This window comes from Ursus arctos, unplaced genomic scaffold (assembly GCF_023065955.2).
Source record: "Ursus arctos isolate Adak ecotype North America unplaced genomic scaffold, UrsArc2.0 scaffold_3, whole genome shotgun sequence".
NCBI classification, from domain to species: Eukaryota; Metazoa; Chordata; class Mammalia; order Carnivora; family Ursidae; genus Ursus; species Ursus arctos.
Genome location: NW_026622985.1, coordinates 34,336,238 through 34,360,877, shown reverse-complemented (window position 1 = coordinate 34,360,877; position 24,640 = coordinate 34,336,238). Strand labels below are relative to the sequence as shown.

The 24,640-nt window shown below is 39.7% G+C and overlaps 1 protein-coding gene and 1 long non-coding RNA gene across 2 annotated transcripts in view; one reads left to right on the top strand and one right to left on the bottom strand.

Moving 5' to 3' along the window:
- Nucleotides 1-14,359, top strand: part of CALCR (calcitonin receptor) — a 63,567-nt gene extending 49,208 nt beyond the window's left edge. The window contains exons 10-12 of the mRNA XM_048213109.2: nucleotides 1,126-1,344; nucleotides 2,044-2,085; nucleotides 12,306-14,359. Of these exons, the coding sequence (XP_048069066.1) occupies nucleotides 1,126-1,344; nucleotides 2,044-2,085; nucleotides 12,306-12,563 (519 nt within the window). The 3' untranslated portion in view covers nucleotides 12,564-14,359. The remainder of the gene's footprint in view (nucleotides 1-1,125; nucleotides 1,345-2,043; nucleotides 2,086-12,305) is intronic.
- LOC125281116 (uncharacterized) overlaps nucleotides 1-18,436 on the bottom strand; it is a 190,068-nt gene extending 171,632 nt beyond the window's left edge. The window contains exon 1 of the long non-coding RNA XR_007188189.2: nucleotides 17,627-18,436. This is a non-coding gene — a long non-coding RNA (uncharacterized LOC125281116). The remainder of the gene's footprint in view (nucleotides 1-17,626) is intronic.
- Nucleotides 18,437-24,640: the final 6,204 nt, after the last annotated feature.

Below are 24,640 nucleotides of genomic sequence, written 5' to 3'. Positions count from 1 at the left end.
GCCAATTTCCACCAACACTAGAATGAATAAACACATTATGTGTATTATCCACAGTAATGGAGTACTACTCAGCAATAAAAATGAAGGAAATGCTAATATATATAACATGAATGAATCGCACAGATAATATGTCAAACCAAAGAAGCCAGACAAGAAAGAGTACATACTATATAACACCCCACTTCTATGGTAATAGAAATTAGTAGTTGAGGGGCGCCTGGGTAGCGCAGTCGTTAAAGCGTCTGCCTTCGGCTCAGGGCGTGATCCCGGCGTACTGGGATCAAGTCCCACATCAGGCTCCTCCGTTGTGAGCCTGCTTCTTCCTCTCCCACTCCCCCTGCTGTGTTCCCTCTCTCGCTGGCTGTCTCTGTCAAATAAATAAATAAAATCTTTAAAAAAAAAAAAATAAAAAAAAAAAATAAAAAAAAAAAAAAGAAATTAGTAGTTGATTAAAGTGGAGGGGAGGGGGTTGTTGACTGCAAAGGAGCAGGAGAAAACTTTCTGGGGTAATGAAAATGCTCTTTTCTTGCTTGGAGTGGTTGTTACCCAGGTGCATACGTTTCTCTAAACTTGAATATAAACTTAAAATCTCCAATTTACTGAATGTGCCTTATACCTCAATGAAGTTATTTCCCTTAAAAAATGTTATTAGAAAGAAAAGAAGGCTGGGTTAGCTGTCTCCACTACATAAACTTTACAGATAAATTCTTCAGTCCTCATTTCACTTTCTGTGAAGTAGTCCTGCCTAAGGGGAAAAATCTTCATAATGAAATGACCAGAAAGCAAGATCTAACAGTGTAATTTATGACCCTCCTTTGTAAAAATCATAAAAATCAAAGTAAAGAATAAACACCCTCATTGGAATCAAACCTAATACATTTACTTATACAGGAAAAAAATATTTTCTCATTTGGACAAAAATGTTAATTCAGGTCTGGGGCTGGTCTTTGGTTGTACGGATGCTTCCAGCAATGCTAAGAGAATTACACCACCTCACAGGCCATCTCTTCTGTGCTGTGAGGGTGACATCTGCTCCCAGAATGAGATAAACAAGAACCGAGGAAAGCGGGCATCCCTAAGTTGGTCCAACCTGGATGATTCGCTTATAACATCGTATCTTTGCAGGTCAATTTCTTCTTCCTGCTCAACATTGTCCGGGTGCTCGTGAGCAAGATGAGGGAGACCCAGGAGGCGGAATCCCACATGTACTTGAAGGCGGTGAGGGCCACTCTGATCCTGGTGCCCCTGCTGGGAATCCAGTTCGTCGTCTTTCCCTGGAGGCCTTCCAACAAGATGCTTGGGAAGATATATGATTACCTGATGCACTCTCTGATTCATTTCCAGGTAAAGAAGCGGGTGGTGTATTTATTCTACTATTGGCTTAGCTAGTTGACATAGGGTGAAGCATTTTCTAAGGCCCATCTGTGATCAGAAGGACCTTTCCAAATATATGTAATCTGGAAGGGATACAACTTCTCTCTTCCTCATTGCCTGTTTCCCTCTTTTTTTTAAATCTCAAAACTGAGGAAGGAAACAGGGGGAGTATGAGCTTTGAGAACACATCTTTCTGAGGACAAATATTTTGTCCAGAGCTGGACCCACTGCACAGTACTGAGTGCTGAGGACAGAGTTTCTATTCCCACCATCCTCTCATCCTTTCCTTCCCTTATCCGGTAGTTTGAGGGCCACATTTGTTTTATCTTCATGAAGGGGAGTTTTGAAGATCAACATAACCAATGCCAGTTTCCCAACCTGGATGGCTAGCATCATAATCACGAAAGCCAGGAAACACAGGGCAGAGAGACAGATGTTCCTATCAGTAGGAAGTGCCTCCACTGGACCCCAAGCTGGAAGCTATATCCCTCTTAAACTAGGATATTCTTATAGTGAAGCACTGAATATGTGTGCTAGTAATTGTCTTTCATCGAGCCTTGACTTGCTAATGCAACAGTGAAATGTTCTTCTCCAGGCTATTTATATTGATTCCTAAACAACACATGCACCCAAAAATAACCTTAGTTCTATTTTTCCTCCTCTTTTTAGGGATTCTTCGTCGCCGTGATTTACTGCTTCTGCAACAATGAGGTAAGCATGCATTTCACATAATACCATCACTCGTTGATATAAAGCCAGCACTTTACAGTTCCCAAAGGGCCTCTGGACACATTTCATTTGCTCTCACTTCTGCAGTTGACCTCGCAGGGTTTCGTGACATACAGGATCATGTATTTTTCCACTACTGCAGGCTGAATCTTATCTATGTTTCTGTGGGAGAATTGTAGATATTACCCACACTGGCAGCTAAGTTCTGATTTCCTTGGATGGCACCTTAAACCGATCAGTCCCTTGAGCAGCAAGAGTGAGAGCTATTCTGGATTCCCATAGAAAGAGAAGTCATGCTGCCATTCCTTGGAAAGACCCAGCTCCTCACTGGCGTGGGGCCAGTATCCAGCCAGTTTGTACTGGTTCACTGCTTTCTTGTCCCGTTGCTTGGTGCCAGTGTCATACTACTTCTTCAACATTGTGACAGTCCCCCTGAAGTTAAGACCCAAAAAGGATTCTCAAATAAGTAACTTATTATCTGAATATTTAGCTCAGTAAAATCTAGCGATCCATATGACCAGTGTTGTCAGGGGGGTTTAGCCAGAGTTCCCTTTCTTCTGATGAAATCTTCTTGCCTGGGACCCTAACTGTGAAGCAGAAACATGGAGCTGCTTACTGTCGCTGGGGATGCAAACTGGAGCAGGCACCGTGGAAAACAGCACGGAGGCTCCTTGGAAAATTAAAAATAGAACTGTCCTATGATCCGATAATTCCACTGCTGGGTATTTACCCAAAGAATATGAAAACACTAATCCAAAGAGATATCTGCACCCCTATGTTTATAGCAGCATTATTTATAATAGCCAAGATGTGGAAACAGCCCAAGCATCCACTGATGGGTGGATGGATAAAGAAGGTGTGGTATATACATGCAATGGAATATTACTCAGCCATAAAACAGTGAAATCTTGCCATTTGCAATATATATGTTAATTATATTTGAATTAAAAAAAAAAAGTGGAGCTGCTTAAATTTGTACCAAACAATGTCCAGGGCTTCATGAAACATGGTATGTAAGCTCCCTCATTTTTCGGGTGAGAAATCTACACTCCAGGAAGAACATGTGACTTGCACAATGTCACAATCATAGTTATATAACCAGGACAAGAACCCAAATTTCCTGATTCTTAATGAAATTAACTAGATCTTCCACTGCACTGTAATATGTCTGTGATTCCTCCCGGGAGCTTTGTTAGTATACTTTCTCTAGTTATATACCACATGAATTGTAATGTACAATTATTTTTTATAATTTTACATTGATTCCTATTAAGAATAATTCTATACCAAGGAAAATCACATTTGGTTAAGAGATCAACAAACATATGATTTTCCTGTTAGTAATTAGAAAGGTTTTCTAACCAGAATCAATTGATATTTAATTGATTCTCTACCCTTTATTTCTTCAGTTAAAAAGGGAGCACCTGTAATATTTTGCTGTTCTGTGATCTTTTTATCTCCAGCCTTGTCATTGCATTGCAAGATTTTTGTCGCTCTCATTCTCCTTTTCAATTGGCACACGTTATCCCTCCCTTCATCCATTTATCCATAAACTCATTCCTTCATTCGGCAGAAGTATCTTGTGCATTCACTATCACTAGGGGCTAGACTGAAGGCTCGGGATAGAAATGGAAAGACAGCCTTCTGCTGCCAGCTATTAAAGTGTCTCTTTGGGGTTTTTTTGTTTGTTTTAAGAATAGCAAAAACTAAATAAATAAATAGGGCTTAGGTCATCCCATCTTTATATCAATTTCTGTGAACATATATCTCTGTCTTTTGAGTTGTTTCATACAAATAAAATTTCATACAAATAAAATGTTTCATACAAATAAATTTTTCTACCTAAAGCAATATCTATATAGGGCTAATATAAAAGTCAGGTTCAGAAGGGGCATACCTTGAAAACATGAGAGGCTTGCAGGCATTTGTAAAAATACCTCAGTACTTCCTGTGTTTTAGCCATGACACTGTCTTTGAAGCGTCAGGCATAGAAAGCAAGCCAAGAAGTCCTTCTAACAATTGAATGTCTCTAGTTCATTTGAGTATGTTATCTCTGCTTTTCGAAGTCAAGAAACCATCTCCATTTTAATTAAGATTCCATTACCGGGGGAAGCTACAAGTGTGACATTTCTAATAAGGTAGAAAGTGTGTACTGCGCCAAATATAACATCACAGCTGGGCCTCTGTGAAGGTGCTGTCTACACCCCATGAACCCGGCAGGGCGCGCGGGCCTGTAGGATGTTCCTGCAGCGGCAGCTGCCGCAGAGCGGGGACTGGGCTGCGCTGGCAGCACACTGAGTTTTAGCACTGACCTAGGGGCTGAGATGGCAGTGAGACAGTGCAGATTGGGGCTTGCATTTTCATTTTTTACCTGTATGTTATCAGTGATTGCGATTATGGAAATGGATCAGATAGTTAACAGGTAGACTAGAAGCAGGGAAGGAATTTGGAGGATGACAGTAGTAGGAATCAGGAAGCACCCATGAGAGCGTGCTTATGGGTCATGTAATTCCTACAAGTCTTCCAAGAGTGTGGACATTGACCACCCATACCTTTCAGTAAATAATTAACTATCTAAGGGACCTCGAAAAGATGATGACGCCTGTAAAGATGCCCCGCGTTTCCAAGCTGCAGCTTAAAAATTGAGAGAGCACCAACAACACAGTACATGTTCTCCCTTTTTCTTGTTTCTTGCTATTGTCCATGCATCGTGGGTAAAATCGTTCATCGCTCAAAGTAGCATGATCAGAAAGATCTCAATTTAACAGTAACAGACTGGAGTGGATGGAAACTACAACTAGTTTTCTTTGTTGTAACTTATCTTGCTTTAGAGAGCCCATCCCACCGGCTTCTAAGAGACAGCAGTCTCTTTCTAGAAAATATTTAGTTCCAAAGCCCTTATCCAAAGGTGCGATTGGAAGCCCCTGTTGAAGAGGCTCCGCTCACTTCTGAGGAGCCTAGACATCCTTTTACTGTGTAGCCTCCTCGACCAGGCCCCGGCCCCATTCTGCTACATCGGTTCTCTCTTCCAAGCCACCGGAGGAGCCGGGAGAGTCAGCCTCCTCTCTTTACACCGTGATGGGCCTGTGAATCTGTCTTCAGCACATGTCACAGCCATTCCCACTCCACTGCTCAGGCACCAATTTGGACATGGTAGCAGGCCAAATGCGGGACTTCTTTACATGGCTATCAATTTCTAGACCTGTGCTCTCAGAATCAGAGAAAGACTTGCTATACTGGGGTGTTTCTATTATTCCTGCTTTCTGTCTTCTCCATTTTCCCAAGTATTTCCACCATGAATGGGAAATGCAAGGTCATTTGTGTCTCTGTAGCTCTCTCGCCCTCCCTCTCAGGAGTGGAAGGACTTTGTACTCACCACTGTTCCTTCCTATCTGCAGGAACTCTCCCTATGCCATATCCTGCATGTTCTCTACACGATGGCTTTTAGTAAAATTCTATTTCCAGAGTAGTATGGTTTTCACTTCATATGCAAAGATAAGCTTTTCTATCTAGAAATTCTTTCTCTCACTCAATAAAACCTGGTTTTCAAAGCTGTTGTCCTTCTAGAGACTTAAGAAAGTCAACTTTGAGACTCAAAGCTAAGCAACTATTTCTTTGTTCTAGACCAGTATTCTCAAACTTTCGTGTGCATCAGAATCGCCTGGAAAAGTCTGCTAAAACAGAGAGTGCTTGGCCCCTCCCAGGAGAGTTTCCTAGTCAGTAGGACAGGGATGGGGCCTGAGAATTTGCATTTCCTTTTTTTTTTTTTTAAGATTTTAATTTATTTATTTGACAGAGAGCAAGGGCAAGGAGGGGGAGTGGCAGGCAGAGGGAGAAGCAGACTCCCCGCTGAGCAGGGAGACCAATGCAGGGGCTCCATCCCAGGACCCTGGGATCATGACCTGAGCCGAAGGCAGTCGCTTAACGACTGAGCCACCTAGGTGCCCTGAGAATTTGCATTTCTTTTTTTTTTTTTTAAGATTTTATTTATTTATTCAACAGAGATAGAGACAGCCAGCGAGAGAGGGAACACAAGCAGGGGGGAGTGGGAGAGGAAGAAGCAGGCTCATAGCGGAAGAGCCTGATGTGGGGCTCGATACCATAATGCCGGGATCACGCCCTGAGCTGAAGGCAGACGCTTAACCGCTGTGCCACCCAGGCGCCCCGAGAATTTGCATTTCTAACAAGTTTCCAGGTGATGCTGATGCTGATGATCAGAGAACACACTTTGAGAACCTACTCTAGACAAAATCCAAGTTGTTCTTCAAGCAGTGAATGAACTTGACTTAATGAATGAGGGTGTTGCAGGGGAATGTTATTTAGGAAATACAATAGTTAAATATTTTCAAAAATATTAACCTTATTATAGATGATATTTATTTATTGTTGTCTTCTAGAACAGGAAAGCTTCTACAGACGTAGGGGGGTAGATAGTGAAAGGGAATTAGAAGGCCTTGATCTTCTAATCATAAAGTACCCAATTCACCCCAAACTGTCAGGCATGTACGTTCTGTAAGATAAAGACCAGTAAAGATCATGCTCCAACAGGGTGAAAAAAAATATCAGTGACAACTTCATGACTAATATTCCAAAGTATCCTTCAGCATCTAATTAATGGAGTTTAATAGGGATTCCGCTTCAAAAAGTGATATGCAAGCATTTAAAGCGTACCTCCAAGTGGATTTAACGTGTTTATAAAACTCGTGGTTTTTAATCTTAAATTTGCACCGCAGTAGGCCTGTCGAGCTGTGGGACAGCAAGTGACGGTGTGAGGACGCAGGTCTGACAAATCTATCCATTGAGTCAGCACTCCTGGGGATGAACCCCGCCTTCCGTGCCACAGTATGTAACTGCTGGTGCCTGGACCGAACTTCAGGAAAACAAAGGCCAAAGATAAAAGCATTCCAGGCCAATGGCGAAGATTCTGACCTGATTTTCTTTTTCACAAATGTAGAAACGGAGGCCCAAGTATACCAAGATACTCAGATAGATGGTTAATAATTGAGCCAGGTGTGATAATTACGTCTTCAAACCATCAGACCAGGCTCTATTTTTTGAATTTGGTAATAAATAAATTGATATAATTAGGGAAAATGTAAAGTGATCTGTGTTAATTGCTTTTATAATGAGTGATGAATCTATATAATTCAAAACTTGGTGTGTTATATTGGCAACTCCTAACATTTCTGATGCTTTTCAGGAGCAATAAAAAGTCTCCCTGTTTTGTTTTGTTTTTTTCCCCAAACAGATTCAATGCCCTTATTCTAGTGATCAAAGCAGCATCAAGCTCAACCTGTGGTATTGTAGGAGATAATTGCCCTGTTAAACTATAATTATTCAAGTGTCTTCTACATCCTGCTAAGGGCCTATTCTTATGTGTGGTTTACAAATTGAAGCAGATTGCCATCTCCACACAGAAGAATAGATTATAATTCAGGAATGCAATTATAAAAGGCTATGAACATTTCTGTAATAACAATATTAAAAATATAAAATAGGCCTCAAACCCTTTGGCCTCATGCCGGGCAGGGTACTTCATTAATATGCATGTATGCTCCAATGGGGATTATTTTAAAAGAACAGGTGAGGAGAAACAAAGACTTTTTTTTTTTTTTTTTGGTCTGCTGGGCACTTTTATAAACTCACTCTACACTTAAACTGTCTGCTTTGGATACCTCTAAATATCTGTGTAACTTTTAGCTATAAAGACAGTGTTGGTATTTGAGAGATGCTGAATCCACGGAAACTATCAGATCCCTTTGTCTGGGGACAGCGCTTCTCCAAAAATATGCTGAAGCAGTATATTTCCTAATTCCTCAACAGGGCATTGGATGGTTCCTAGATTATAAACCTGGCATTTAAAGCATTTAAGGACCTACATTTAATAGATAGTACAACCCAAATAAAACCATGCCATCTCTTGGCTAGTCCCTACAGAAAAATAAATTGTACAGAAAAAAAAAAAAATCCAGGAAGAAGCAAGCCTGGGCCATGGAGCACTCTGTGGAGACCTAGTTTAGAATGTATGAGATCAGAAACTATGTGTGTCATTGAGGGGTCTTCGTATTTTCTTAGCACCACCACCCTCCAAAAAAGAATATGACAGAAGAGTTTCATTTTAGTCTGAAGACTTGAGGTCAACATCCAGCCCTAATAACAGTACGGAAATAGCAATAATAACAGTAGCCTCCCTGTATGGTACTTTAAAGCTTAGACGCCACTTTGATATATACTGTCACAATTTAATCCTCCAACAGCGAGGTGAGGTGGAAGAGTTGTACTGAAGAAAGGAGTCTCAGAGAGGTTAACTATCCTACCCAAGATTACAGGGCTAATGTGGGCAGAGTGCGTTTCTTGACCCAAAGTTCAGCCCTTTCTTTCATGGCATTGAATGAGACCCGGTGAAATGATGCTGTAGGTGCAAAAAGAACAGAAAGGTGGTGTGATGTTACCCAATGACAGTCTTCCTTTCCCGCCCAGCTGGTTGCCTGGGCAGTATAACAAGTGCCTGCTTCTGATCATTTCCAAAAGTACAACTCATTGGAGCTCAGGAGCAGTTCCCAAAAACACACACCATGGCATGAGAGAAGACCTAGCAACAGTTGTAGATGATCTAACACCCAGTGGCTTACAGGACACCTCCAGAAGGAAGTCAAGTTCTCGAAAAGCATTGATTCTAGGTCTCGTATCAAAACCCAGTGTTTCATGTCTGCATGAAAGAAAATTCCCATTTCTCCATTATGTTTGCCCTAGATGCTTTCAGCTCCCCACCCTAGTACCACTGGATACCAGTGCACTAATTATGGTCATTAGTGATCATTTTCTTGGCTGAAAGAGTTATGAACTCATTCTAGAATGGATGTTGACAATCAGTCAACAAATATTGGTTGAATAACTGCTATATGCCCAACAGCATGACACGTTCTGGGAATATAAAAATGAACAAGACATGGTTCCTGCTTTTTAGAATTTCCAGGTACAGGAGGAGAGAGAGATATACCGAGTCACGATGGGATAACATAGTAAGAGCAATAGGGAATACAGGTTACTGCAACAAGAGCATGAACAAGAGACTCCTGACTCTGTATCAGGGGGTCAAGAAAAGGTTCCTGGGGAAGCAGAGTTGAGTCCTGAAAAACCAGTTTTGGCATCACTGAAGGGTGGGAGAGGACCATTCCAGTACAAGGGAGTAATATGAGCAGAGAGGCCTGAGGGGAAGAAATGATATAGCTGGTGGAGGGAGACAAGCAATTTGTTGATTTTGGAAAATTCATGTCAGGGCCATAAGTGGCTAAAAACCACTCTGGCAGAGATATGAGCCAACTCAGACAAAAGCAGTAGAATGATGGGAATCTTTCACTCCTGCCCCTGACAGCAGCTCTGTGCCTGGTGTCTAAGTGCTCTTACAGGACCCAAATCCCTTCTATATGTGCCTGGCCAGGTGACTGAAATGGAGGCATTTTGGTTAATCGCTGAAGGACAAAACCATCAAACCAAGATTTCAGGTCACTTTGGGTGTGGACTGAATTCCTTCTGAAGAGAATAACCCTGGTCAAGTTCAGCCCCTTTGGAGTAAGTCACCCTCTGCTGTTTTGAATGGCAGCAGCCGAGCACAAGAAGCCGGTATGTGCAAGAGCACATTGTTTCAGTTAGAGACAAAAAATGGACCTAATCCTTTAGACTTGTCTTCTCTTTGTGTCTTGACCTCTAGATAGAAATGTCTCAGAGGGTGAACAAACTAGTCAGTGCTGAGTTATTCACTAAATGTGGATAAACTGTCCTAATTGCTTTCCTTCTTTACTTTTTCATTCTTCCTCAGCTCTGCCTCTTCCAATCCATCCTGTCCCCTCTAGCTGCATTACACCTTCCATTTGTACCTCTTAGGAAACAATAGGAGGCAAAACACTTACATGCATCAATTTTCAACCAGTAAATAGCCCTAATAAAGAACGAGCCCAGATAGGAGCTTGAAGGTGCCAGACTATCAAAAGGGAGTTACTTGACTCTCACAAATCCAGCCACATTGACTGGAAGAAGCTTGGAGGTGGTGTGGGGAGTGGGGTCAGCGTGGGGAGAGAATAGGAGAAAAAGTAGGGAATTACTGCTATGCACCAGCACCATACGAGGTGAATCAAATAACCTCAGTAAATCCAACTCATAACTCTGAATTCATGTCATGAACTCCTTTTTACAAAGGAGAAAAATCTAAGAAAGAAAGAAAAATAAAAAACCTGCAGGAAACAAACTGGGACCCAAATCCAAAGAGCACAGTCTTCGGAGCAGATGCGTCAACACTTAACGCTCTCCTCCTGCCTATGCAATGACCACAAGAAACAAATCCTACCTTCAGTTCAGTTTTAAACTTGATGGTCAGCTCTCTATAGTGTATGCTGTGGCCCAGCAGCACAGTCAGGAGCCACGGGCTTCCCCCGGCCTGGTGGTTCCATCACATTCCAACTGTCTGACCCTAGACACATTACATAAGCTCAGTCCCCATATGTAAAGTGAGGGGAGTAGTCGTTAAATCAACAGGATTAAGTAAGTTCATACTATCAAGAGCTTGGAAAACGGCACGTGGTAAGCCCTCAGTAAATAACAGCAACAGCTACAACTTTTCATCCCCTCCGCAGTCCTCTGTACGTCTTTTGTCAGGGCAAGGTTCAGCTGCATGGCACACAGCTCGACCATGGCACTTAAAGTTTTGGTCTTTGTCTCTTTTAAATAAAATCAGATAGACACACATTAGAGAGTACACCCACACACTCATCACCTCCGAAAAACCAAAACCACAAAACAGTTTGTTGCCGCAGTAATTCCAAATGATCAGATTACCAAATTCCTCTGCCATTTGTCATCTTGAACTTGATGGCTGCTCTGCTATCTGAAGAGGAACCTCTCCAGTTACGAGGTTCATACCCTCTTGTCTTCAATGAATCATTTGACTGTTTTGCCTTTTTCTGAGTAAAATATTTAAAATGATATGACAAATACTAACAGTTATTTGGAAAGACTGTTCTGCTATGAAACACAGAAATGCATTTGCCACAGAAATTATTCAGCCTTCTATCAGGCATATCTCTTTATAACATTAATAGGTTGTGCTATCATTTATATTTTCTTTTCTATTCATACAAATTTGGCTTTTCACAATTAACTTGTCACATGCTTTATCTCATGTCATACTATTTCCAGATTTCCCGTCCTGTGCTCCCATAACGATTAGGTCTTACATCCAAGTTCAGTAGCAAAGTAACGAAAGATGTATTAATAAGTCGATGCAAATATTTTGTATAAAAGCTTGTCTCATGTACTGAGCAACAGAAACTCAGAAATGTAGAGTAGATATTATAGCAATAGTCTCTAATCATTTTAGTTTTGCTCAGCTATAGAGAAAAGCAAGATGTTATGAGATGACAGGGAAGATGAATTAATGACTAAATTGAATTCAGTTCTGGAGAAATTGGAGCTGGACAAGCAGCATTACTGCCCATGGTGTTCTTTTCCGCAGTGGCTATCATAGTTTTCGTATTTAGAGCTTCCTGGCTTTAGCGTCTTCTCCTTCTCTATTATACAGTTTATCATATTTGTAAAGCAAGTTTGGTAAGTTTGTTTACATATTATGAGTTTTTCCATAGGAAGAGGTTGACATTTTATTCTTAAAACTTGGCACTCCATTCACCAGAGTTTCATCCAGCGTGCCCCACCTCAAGCCGTGCTGGAGAAAGGAAAATCGATAGTATGAAGCCCTTATCATGAAACCCTGAACTGTGCTGTGGTTTACATATATATTTTTTTATATGACCAGTAATGTGCAGGCTTAGATTAAAGCTTCTGCATTATCAGAGGTGGTAGCAGATAAAAACTTTTCAAAATTGTTTCCTCTGATAGAACACATATACCATATTGGGTATAAAACCAAGGCAAATTTCATTCACTGGAGAGAAGAGCTAAAGAAGAGACTTTTGCTCAAAAGAGCAAATGACCTTGCCAGTACTTAGGCAAGCAACTCATTTCTCCGACTTGCAAGTTCTTCCAAGATGGTATATTCCCCAACCAGAGCGTCTATACTGCATGGTCCTTTGGATCAGAATTACAATTCGTCCTCCTTTAACCTCTGATAAGCAACACGAACTGTGCCCATAAGCTTGGCTCGGGTCGTTTCTGACAGCCATACGAAAACAAGGTTCCCTTTTCTCTTCCAGGTCCAAACCACCGTGAAGCGCCAGTGGGCCCAGTTTAAAACCCAGTGGGACCAGCGCTGGGGGCGAAGGAACCCCCGCCGCTCCGCAGCCAATGCCGCAGCCGCCGCCGCCGCCGCCGCTGCCGCCGCTGCCGAAGCCGGGGACATCCCGGTTTACATCTGCCATCAGGAGCCGAGGAACGAAGCCGCCAACAACCTGGGCGAGGAGGGTGCCGAGGTCATTGCTCTGGAAATCATTGAGCAAGAGTCATCCGCTTGAATGTGAAGCTAACGCAGCATTGTGATCACTGAGCCTTCATTTCCTGGGAGACAGACCGACCATGCGTTTAAAGTGATCCCCATCCTCCCAGGAGCTGAGCATATCATTTGTGAAGAATTATTAAGTGAATTTGTCCATAGTAACTCTGGAGAAAGTAATCCTTGGTACTATTGCTGTGGGAGACAGTCTAGGAATGGGGTCTCCCACTGCATCCCTTGTGAACTCCATCTTTCATCCAGGACTGAGATGCAGATGTCATAGTAATGCAAGCAAAGTATCCAAGAAAAACACAATTAAATTGACCTAGTTCAGAAACAGGGTGCTCCTTGTTAATCTTGAGCCATTTATAACTTTGAAAAATTAAAATCACGGTCACTATTTTTCTTTTTAACTCTAGACTTTGAATTAGAATATTTCTGTATTTGGCTATGGATATGATTTTTAATTTTTTTATTTCAATCAATTCCGACGTTACTCAGATGTTTTACCATCCACACAATGTAAACCGCACAAATTACATGACCTCTGCAAGACCAGGTGGCTTTCTAATATAGAGGTGACTAAGAAGGTGGGGGGGGGGAGACCTGCATTTGGCAGGAAGATGTAATGCTTTGAATGAAAAAGAAATTTAGAGTCAGTTTGCTCAAAACATTAGATGGGCCAATTTGTTAATTGGTTTATTAATATCGTATGCTCAGCGTGGTGTCCATTGAATGGGCCCTAACTGCCATAAGGAACCGGCCTTCACGTTGAATGTGCTTTGGTCACTGACGTTTATAAATTGGGAGGTCACAAAGAATCCATCACTAAATTTTTCACAAAACTGCCAAAACTATAATTTCTAGTGGAAGAGAATATTCTCTTTAAAGAGAGTTTTCCACTTTCTTAAGCTCCAGGATTTATAAAGCAGGTCACTCTAAGGTTTATAAAGCAGATTACCTCTTGCCCTTGGGTGCTATCTAGCAGTAAAAGATAAATTTGTTTAAGACTGGTAATTAAAAGACTCCATATAAATCCATTAACTGCCTTCCATCCAGCTTCAAAGCTTAACAAGATCTCGGTCTTTTCCAGGAAGATTCAGTAGGGCTAATTAGAAATCAGTTTGTAGTTGACCTCTTGTTTGCTGCTATTAGCAAAACGGGAGGAGGAAAAGTAACTGCTATGAGTTGAACCATCTACCAGTTCATTTAAAATAAAAGTAGAGGTTCTTATTAAAATCCAATATTATATTCCCACATCTCTCCGTACACCCTCAGTATAAAATCTCCAGAAATCCCTGAATAAACCAGTTCTCATTACTGGCACCTGAAGTTCATTTGTGAATTTGCAACAGTAATCACAGTTACCATCATTTGATTTTGTGCTAAATGGGGAGATCCATTGAAACCCTCCAAATCTCAGATCTCGTCTATGTCAATGCCACTGCCTTTCAGAGGTGATTTAGCTGTGGAAAAACAAAAAGTTTATTTGTTCTGGTTACATATTTAGTGCACCCAAAGAAAATTATATTCCTTCAGTGAAAATGTATTTTGGATACTAAAGTGACTTATGTTTCCTTACTGAACGTAAAGGAGGAATTGAAAAGAAGGTATTTTTCCAATCACAGTGTTTATGTAGTGGTGTTCCTATTTTTGTTTACAAACATGGAAAACAGAGTATTTGAGGCAGCTCTAGTACAAATGTGATAATATATTGCTAAATATTCTAGACATTATTGTGCTATTATAGTAGGGGCTGACGAAACAACACAGCTTACCGTAGAATTATACATAGTGCCAAATGATGTGAACTGCTTACGCTATGTATATGTATAAATTAATACAGAGTATGTTAAAAGCAAAAAGATGTATATGTGCATATTTTTCTAAAGAAATATATTCTCATCTTTCATTCATTCATCTTGTCTCCTGCTCATTCCATGTTCATTTTTTTCATTTCAGCCATGGGTGGCTAACATCCCATTTAGTTGGGGTAGCAGGAGGGGGAAAGATAATCCAAAAGTAGAGGTTGGAAAACCATATGCAAAAACATCGAGGTTATTGTCTTTGTCAGTATAATCATCTTCCATCTTCAACTTTCCTATAAACTCCAAAGCACAGTTCTCATACCCTTGATAATGCAAAAACCACACACAATTGTTGATGTCTATTGTGTAAGTTTGGGAAGCACAGCAAAGAAATCTAGGGCAAGAAGTATCACATCCTGTTATGGTTCTTGCCTTTTTTTTTTTTTTTTTCGTTATTCTGGGACCAGACTTGAACTGTCCAACATCACATCAGATCATTAGAAATGTTACAATCATTGATTTTTAATATAGTCTGGGAGAGAGACTAAGGCGGGATAAAAGGCAACTAATTAAATGTCATTAGAATGCATAAAGGCCACTATTGGAAAGATTTTCAGATCTGGAAAGCATGAAATGGAAAAAATGAGGATTAAATGAGAACTGTGATAGGCTAATAAAGGGGAAGAGAACAATCTGTAGGTTCCACACACTACTCAACTATTGTCCTCGTGAGAGCTGAAGAACTTTTTCAGAAAAGATACATAAGGGCTACATCTTTCCCCTTATGCCCCAGTAGGCAATACAGATAGAAACTATTACCCTTGTGATCTTGAAAAACAAAAGTAATTTTCCATCATACCAAAAAACCTGATTCTTCAAGAGGGCAAATTCAACTCAGATGGTCAGTTGCCCACCTGCTTTGATCGCCACTACAAAACAGGCCTTTGGTACACATAGATATCACCATTCTTGAAAGAGGGAAAGATGTTGAAAAAGAAATGACAGAAACACTATCGTCATGGAGCTCCAGCCTTGCTCATTCATTCCTTCATTCATTATCTTTGATTCAACAGACATTTCATACACTTTTCATTTAGCTCCATGACAAATATTTATTTATAGTCATTATCATGGCAAAGTTTCTTTACAGTGGTGACTGCTTCTTTCCTGTGTCAATGGTACAAATCAAAACCTACTAAGTGAACCATTACCCTAAAAACATAACCACTGATATCTTTGCAGTGGGAGAACGAAGGGTCCATGTGGTTGGAACGGGTAGCTGAATGTGACCTTTCCTCCTTATTAGTGCTTGGTAGGACAGCCCAAGTTATAAGAAACATTCTCAGAACAAGATCTCCACATAAACACTTAGCGAGGACTCATTTTCCTTAAGAAACAAGGTCTAAAACAGTGATTCTTCCATTGGCTAGATTACCATTCAGCGGCTTATCGGGGGAGTTAACACTTTAGAGTTTAAAATAAGGTTATTATACGTGAAAAGGGGAGATCAGAAGCCATATTTAGAAAAGCAATCAGGTAAACTCAGAAGGAAGCCCCATTTATTATTCCGAGAGGGGAGACAAGATGCCTCACTCCTCGCTTAAGCTTACATAAAATTGATTGTAATGAACTAATCCGTAGATAATTTACGTGTCTGCAGGGGGGGAAGGGGGGGAACAATAACTGGAAACATAAAAGAAAGAATGATATGTGCTTGTGAGAGTCAAGCAAAGTGGAGAAACCACTTTGTAGTAAGAACTAACCTTCTGATTACTTCTGTTCTTCTGGATGTAGGACTAACACCTGTTTACTGCCTGTGAATAATATGAAGCATTGAAGGAGTGAAAACACAGTCTAACTCAGGTCAGGAAGATTTTCTAATAGCATATGGTCCTCCATTTGGATTAGTGAGCAACTCGGAAAGATTTCAGAGATTTTTCCATTATCTTAAGCATTGACCAGCCAGGCTCTCAGGTCACTGATCAGACTTACAGAAATTTCCACTTACAGAAATTCAATGCCTTCTCTCTAACTTTCCAGAAACCCTCTTGGCTGACTGACCAGCAATGTGGCTGCATGTCACTGCCATCTCCTCTACTTAAGAGACTTCTTATCTTATTTTAATTTGGAAAAATTGCTTCCAAACAAAATCTCAGGGTATTATAAGCAAAGTGCTGAATGGAAATTCAGTAAAACCAGTTGAGATGTCTTTATTGAGGAGAGGGCACAAAATGCATTCAGAATAGACGAGGAAACCAGTGTCCATCCACCCCTGCCAGACAGGCTAATCAAGGCTAGCACACCGGTCTCACACAGAGGCCCTGCACCGATTCGTACACCCAGCTGCAAACCCCTGACATGTGCACGCAGCACGGTGGGTGGTGGGTGGCTACTCTCAGGGCTGCAAGCATTTCCCTCCTGTGCCCAAGCATGACAGCTTCTGCATGCTGTCATCACAAGAGGGGTATTGTCATGATGGTTAGGGTTACAGAGAGTATCCCTCAAATAGAGATGATTTAAGAAGAAAAAAAGCTAGGAACACCAATCATTGAAACACAGTAGCCAATATGAAGAGACTCCTAGACACTAGCTTACTTACTCTTTGTAACAACTGAAACTGTTTTTATCCCATTTTAACGAGGAGAAAACTAAGTGAAAGAGAACTTAAATAATGCACCCACCACAGTCACACAATTAGTAGTTAGTGGCCGCGCTAGGATTTGAATCAAGGGTACCCACTGCCTTTGCTTTTTAAATTGCCATCTTGGTTGGATGGTTGCACCATCCTTTACTCTCAAAGTAAGACTGTTCCCTTCTTAGCTCTAAAGGGTACCAGATCATTGTCGCCTGTTGACCGAGAGGATAGAGGTGGTTTGCAACATGTATCTTTTCTGGTCCCAAATTAATTTAATTCATGGTCCGTAGATTCCTTCAAAAATGAGGGGTCTTTAGATGAAATTCAGCTTTCTATAGCTTAGAGGGTTTCTTACTATAGTGATGACTTCTTTTTCTACCCAGGGATTTTTTTTTCACACACAGTGCTGGTTTGCAGCTTTTCCATTTCAGATGTGGTCTTTGTGCAGACATTTGGGAGACAAAACATGCTTTGGGAAACTCTCAGTGGACACCCCAGGCCTAACCTGAGGCCTGTGGCAGAGCTGAAGAAGAGGAAGGAGGGCTGATTTTAGTGCTGTTTGTAATATGACTTCCACTTAGTGATTTTCAAGAACGGAGGCCTACACAGATAGGACAATAAAGACCATGAACACCAACTTACCCACGGAACTAGGCATCAGGTGATGAAGAGAGGCAGAGCGGAGAAGGAAAAGGCTCGAGGAACTGCAGGGCCAGCCAAGGGGGCAAAGTAGTTAGGACTGCCAGCTCCAACTCCAGAAATCAACCCTGGCGAAACTACAGAAAAAGAAGGTACACATGCATGTCAGGAATTAGTATTTAATGGGGAAAAAAAGGAAAAGGAAAAAAGAAATAAACAAAAATGAGAAACTCTCAGTTTCTTGAATGAGTGAGTACTTTGAGGAGAGAGGAGGGGGTCTAGAAAACAGCTGGAGGCCACAGCAAGAAAGCATAGGACAGAGGAAAGAGTTGTATTGTGTTCTCCTCTTCACCTTCTTGGGGCTCTGGGACCTCCCCTACAGCCACAGGCCTCACTGCTGGTCCCAGGGTCCACAGAATACTCTCAGGGAGGCACAAAAGCCCTAAAGGAGTAAGGAGTTCATGAAAACAAATAAGTTTGCACTAAGCAGCCCCCCTGGGCATCCATTCCTGCCCTTCGAATCTTCTCCAACACCGTAAAACTGGTGCATTATAACTTGGATGGGGAGGGGAGTGTCTTATCCCGATGCTTCACACCAGCAGCCAGGTGTAAGTGTTCCTGTGGAGTAGCAGCCCCGGAAGGTATCCAGGATACCCCAAGATGACTTGGTTTCTACCCTGGGACTCATTCCCTCCATTCTCCTTAAATTCACCAGGATCCACAAAGCCACGGCTTGGCCCTTGGCCACTCCCCAAGAGACATTAGAGACCAATTACTCCAAAGGCAGGAGCTCCTAGACCAAGACAATTAGACGTCTCAGGAATACAACCATTCCAAAGGAGAGCCAACAAATGAAACAAAGTTTACAATACGCCGGCGTGATTAGGAAAGGCTGATGAAAAATTCCAAATAAGCTTGAAAACATATATTGAAGGACATAAAGATTATTAGCAATACAGAAAGGAACAAGAAATAATACAAAAGAACACGGGAGAATACTGTATATGAAGAAATACGATAGCTGAAATAAATCTATATGCAATAATGGCAATGAATAACAGTTAATCAGTAAGATGGACACAGCTTCTAAATGAATTAGTAAGAAGATCTGATTAGGAATCTCCCCCAGAGGAAGCAGAAAAGAGTAAAGAGGTAGAAAACAGAAAGGACAAAAAATAGAAAACAGAGGTGGAAGTGCCAATGTGCAGACAACAGGAGTCCCAGAAGGAGACGAAAAACATATAAACAGGGAAGGGTAAATATTTGAAGAAATACATTTTTTAATTAATGAAAGAAATAGACCTCAAATAAGAAAATTCAAGTGTTAACAAATAAATACCCCAAACTAAAATTCTTGTTGATACTGACAAGACTGGGGACAAGATCAACATGACAAACAAGCAGGTTAAGGCTTTTCTGGTTTTGGGGGGAGGGGAGAGGATAGAGATTGGGAAAATTAAGAAAGCAATATGGGTAAATAAACATGAATATGGGTCTTAATATGTGTGAAATAGTCTTAAATTAATTATAGTACAGTGGTTGCAGTCACCAATTAAAACAGAGAATCTCGGATTAAAAAAAAAAATAAAGCCCCAACATACAGGCAACAAGAGATACACATAAGACAAAAAGAAAATGAAAGATTGAAAATAGATGGAAAAAGTTTTGCTAGGAAAATATGAACCCACAGAAATGTGGGGTTGTCTCTTAATATCTGACTAAATAGAATTTAAAACAAAAAAAATCATAAAGAACAGAAAGGAAATGTACTGTGTTCTAATAAATGTACCTTATGTACTAGAAAAGTAATAATTGAACAAGAAGATTATAATCATCATAAATTCACATGCACCCTAAAATACAGCTTTAAAACATATCAATACTGAAACAATTTCAGGAAGAAATATGTAATTTATCAGTTGTAGTTGATGATTTTTTAAAAAGATTTATTGATTTATTTTAGAGGGGTCGGGAGGGGCAGAGGGAGAGGGAAAGAGATTCTCAAGCAGACTCTCCACTGAGCATGGGGCTCGCCTCGGGGTTTGATCTCATGACCCTGAGATCATGATACTGAGATCATGACCCAAACTGAAATCAAGAGTCCAACACTTAACTGACTGAGCTACCCAGGCACCCCAATTGTAGCTGATGATTTTAACACACCTGCCTCAGAATCTGATAGGTGAAGCAAATAAAATGTTAAGAGTGTTATAAGAATATCTGGAAAATACAATGATCAAACTCAAGCTATTGAAAAAATATTGGCTATGCTCAACAAACAGGAAATATGCATTCTTTTTGAGTATACGCAGAATGTTTACAGAAACAGTCATCTTTAAGATCATAAAGAAAACCTCTATTAATTCCAAATGATTAATACCATTCAGAAGATCTCTGACCATAAAGCAATAAAATTAGAAATTAATAACAAAATTGTAGGTTCAGCAGTCTGATGTTAGAAATAACAAATATTTTAATATAACCCTTACTTTTAAAAGAATATGAAAAATTTATAGGATGGTGACTGTCTTACATCACTGTCATATTAGTTTTTAACTATTAATGCTAGTTAGCAGTACATCTCTAAATTTACAGGACATACTACAGCAGCTCCTTGAAGGACACTTAAACTTTATTTATTTATTTTTTCCAATCTAAGTTATTTATTTAAGCCATCTCCTGCCTTAAGCAAAGGGATGGAAGATCAGTATACTGGTCGTCATTTGATACAAGTAAGGAAGGTGAGCTTAAGGTCCCGTGTACGTTTCTGGCCTGTGTGCAGAGTCATGGTCCAAATCAGTGCTGTGCGCCCCACTGGGTAGTGGCAGGACACTTAAACTTTAGCTATATTTAGCCAAGAAGAAATAAGAAGGTGAGCAACAGAATGAAAGCAGAAAAACATAAGAAGGAAAATGTTATGTGAAAAATTCTCTGAGGTGATGGTATTCTCCAAGTACACTATCAGGCAAGCTATCTTGGAAGTCATGGCCTGCCAAGGTTTACATAAAGACCAAATTACAATGCTCAAATCGTGCAGTTTATCTAATCAACTGACAACACTCAGTGAGAAGCTTGGAGAAGAAGACCTTAGGGTAGAGTATAGCAGGAGAGACTAACCATACAACATGAATCCTTAGATAGTGTTCACGTTTCCTCTATAGGCCACATATTCCCTGCTGAAGGCATAGATATGAGGACCAGAGTTGAGGTTTGAGCACAGAAGATGGAAGTGGCCTAGAGCCAATACATTGTGCTTGCTCTACCAGGGAGATGCAGGACTAAGTACCCATGGCTACAATTGCAGCTTGCCAACTACCATAATTAACAGCTATGGGTTTATCTGTATTTCTTGGGCAGAGGACACAGGAACTAGAATAGATGTCATATGGGTGGTATATCTTATCCCACGACTAATCTCTTGTCTTAGAAGCCTCATGCATATGTAGTGTATCATTAACACTGGGGTTTGTATGCTTTGGTATCTTTAGTATATCATAAATACTTGGTGTCTTGTGGTTCCTCCATATCTTATAGTCTATGTTAAACACACATATGTGCTAATCAGATTATTCTACATCTAGTATATCTCACAGGTTATTAATCTATTATTATTCATACCTCTCATTTACTTTCCTTGTCTTCTATGGAAGAATTGAACGTTCTAACTAACTTACCAAACATGTATTACAGAGGGATATAAGTTTCAGAGCAGAAGTCAATAAAATAAAGAATAAAAAAAGAGAAGAGCAACAAAATCAAATATTGATTATTTGAAAAAAAATTATTTTAAAAAAGGCCTCTAATGAGACTGATCAAGGAAAAGAGAGATGCTTAATTTAAAAAACATAATAAAATGATGAATAATTAGGACACCACAGAGATTATAAAAACAGTAAGAGCATTATAATGTCTATATGTATATGTTCAAAGCACAACTATACACTAACAAATTTGAAAAACTTAAGTGAGACAACTAAATTTCCAGAAAAAAATACATAAAAATGGACAAATTGGGTAGCAAAAATAGAATACTTGAATAAACTAGTCAAAAACCACAGTCTTAGATGGTTTTATAGATAAGTTACATCAAATCTGTTGAGGAATTGTTAATTTCTACCATAAAATATTCTCCAAATGTACAAGATTTTCCAAAATATATAACAAAAATGGTACCACAAATCAAGAAAAAACAATGATTAGTTTAATAGATGGTGTTGGAAAAACTGGCTCACAACATGGAAAAAATAAAATTGGATCTCTTATTAATCCTACATAAAAAAGTAGAGTCCAGGGATATTAAATATCTAACTATAAAAGATAAATACATGCATGTATGAAAAGAATATATAAGCAAATGGCTTGAGGGCAGGGAAAGATTTCTTAAACAAATAGCATAAACCGAAAGGCAAAAAAAAAAAAAAAAAAGATGAATTTGTTTACATCAATATCAAAATACCTGGTCAACAAAGAATAGTGTCCCTTGTTAAATAAATACCTTTTATTGGCAAATGATAGAATGGAAGATAAAACTGAGTTAATATTTAGAACATAAAAAGAACTTCAGGAAATCAACAAGAAAAATATTGGCATAGGATATGCACAAGCAGGTTACAGAAGAAGTCATCCAAGAGGTTAAAAAGTATATGTAGATACGCACAGACCCCTCAGTTAGCAGAGAAGTCCTTACTAGAACAACAAGGCCACTATTAGACATGGGAACATGACTACTTCCAGGGAGAACCACCAAGGTCTGTAGCTCATCTTGTGAGAGAGGGGAACCTGCAAAGTGGGCATTATCTTTTACTGACTCAGAAGTTTCACAGATGATATCCATTTTAGGACCAGACAGGTACTGGGGGAAAACAACCCTCCTCCAGTTCATTGGAAGGCTAGCAAGAAAAGAGGAAAAAATTCTGAAAGACTAGAAAGGAAGCAGAACCAAAGTTTGGAACTTAGTGACTAGAAAAGCACATTTAAAAAAAGATAACTCTTGACCTGATTTATATGACAACTATAAAGCATTTAATTAGCAATGATAACCGAAAAGCCTACCAATCTAAAACTCAATTAATAACAAGATATAACGTGCCTACCCCTGTACTTGGCATATGTTGAAATAATTGAATCAGAGAAGATACTTTGTGCATTTAAAAAGTAGATAAATCTCCATTGTAGAACAGTATGTTGATGAATTGATGAGCCAATCATCACCTCTCCATTCACAACACTGTCTAAGAGAATCTGTCTCCCACCCATGCTTTGGCAGCTGTTTAGACCACATGATCTCACTGTCTTTGCCATAGCACATTGGACTATGAGAAGATAACTAACCTAAACTGAACTAATGAAATTCTGTCTCAGGAATCCTAACTAAGAAACATAAACACTATTAATTATATGGTGATGGACTTTGGAGATAAAAGTTCACAAAAATTCTGAGTTGGCAGACATTTTCAACCAGATATACATTGATAAATAAGAAAGAGAATCAGGAGAACAAAATAGATAGCTGAGGGAATAGGAGAGACAAGGAACCATGACAAGAGAGAGGCCGAGAGGGAGGGAGGGGGGAGAGGAAGAGAGAAATGGAAAAAATAGCTGCCTGATTGCTTTCTATCTCTCAGGAGACCTGGCTGTATTTCCAACAATTGGATTCTATAATATTGCCATGTATTCTTACAATTAATCTCTCTTTTCCTTGAAATAGTTTCAGTGGATTCCTGTCCAAATATCACAATGTGCCCTAAGATAATTGGCTTCTTAGAACATATGTCTAAGCCCTGAACAAAACTTGCCAAGGCTCATTAAATGCACCAGACATACTCTTCTTACTTCTATAGGAACGAATAGTAATGTCATAAAAAATGATCCCTGTCAGAGGGTTTTAGGTAAGAAGCTGAGGGTCATGGAAGCACAGATGCTTTTCATTTCTTCTCCCAAATGATGGTAGCAGCTTTGTCAGGGAAAGAAGATAAAATGAGAGGATATGAATGAAAAATGAATTTGGTTCTCTGCATCTTATTACAACAGTATATCGAGTCTCTGCTGAGGACCTGCCTGCTCTATCTAAAGGCTGAGAGGATTCTACTGGGCAGAAAACCTTCTGGTGAAATCAAAAAATTTTTGAACTGAAAAATGAAAATAAAAGGAGTAATAGTGCCCAGATATAGATCCACAACCTTCTCTGGAGGACCCCAGTATGCCAAATAAAGTAAACCGAAGAAGAAAAGATATGTTTCATGGAAAAGTATCTGGGAGGAAAGTCAGAAATAATTCTTCTATCCTACAAAGACTATATGGCAATGTGAAGTGGGGCAGTAACAAAGCGAATCAGAAATGTTAACACAAATAAGAGAAGTACTACCACACAGATGTTACAGAAAGTTGGAGAGCCAACAATAGAAAGATGTGATGTCATGTGTGTGTAATGATGCCAAACATACATATACATATATTTTAACTCAACTACCAAAGAATTGAAAGACCAGAATAAAATATTGAAAAGATATGGAAAAATGATTGATATGCCTATAAAACCAATAATGGACCTAATGAGGAAGGGAAAAAAAGAATCTAAAGAAATCAGCATGGTATTCATTAAGCTCTCTGAGATACAGCACATAATGAAGAAATATGCTCAACTGGAATTCCTATTTCTTTATATTTTATTTTATTTTATTTTATTTTATTTTATTTTATTTTATTTTATTTTATTTTATTTTATTTTATTTTAGAAAGACCACAAGCACAAGTGGGGTGGGGAGGGGCAGAGGGAGAGGGAGAAGCAGACTCTCTGTTAGCAGGGAACCCAATATGGGGCTTGATCCCTGGACCCTGAGATCATAACCTGAGCTGAAGGCAGATGCTTAACAGACTGAGCCACCCGGGCACCCCTGGAATTTTTATTTCTATTAATGGTTCCTTAGGTAGTTCAGATTAATTCTTCCAGAAAACAACTAAAAACTTTGATAAAATATTAAAATCATCTTGTTAAAAACATAAAAATGAAAACAAGAA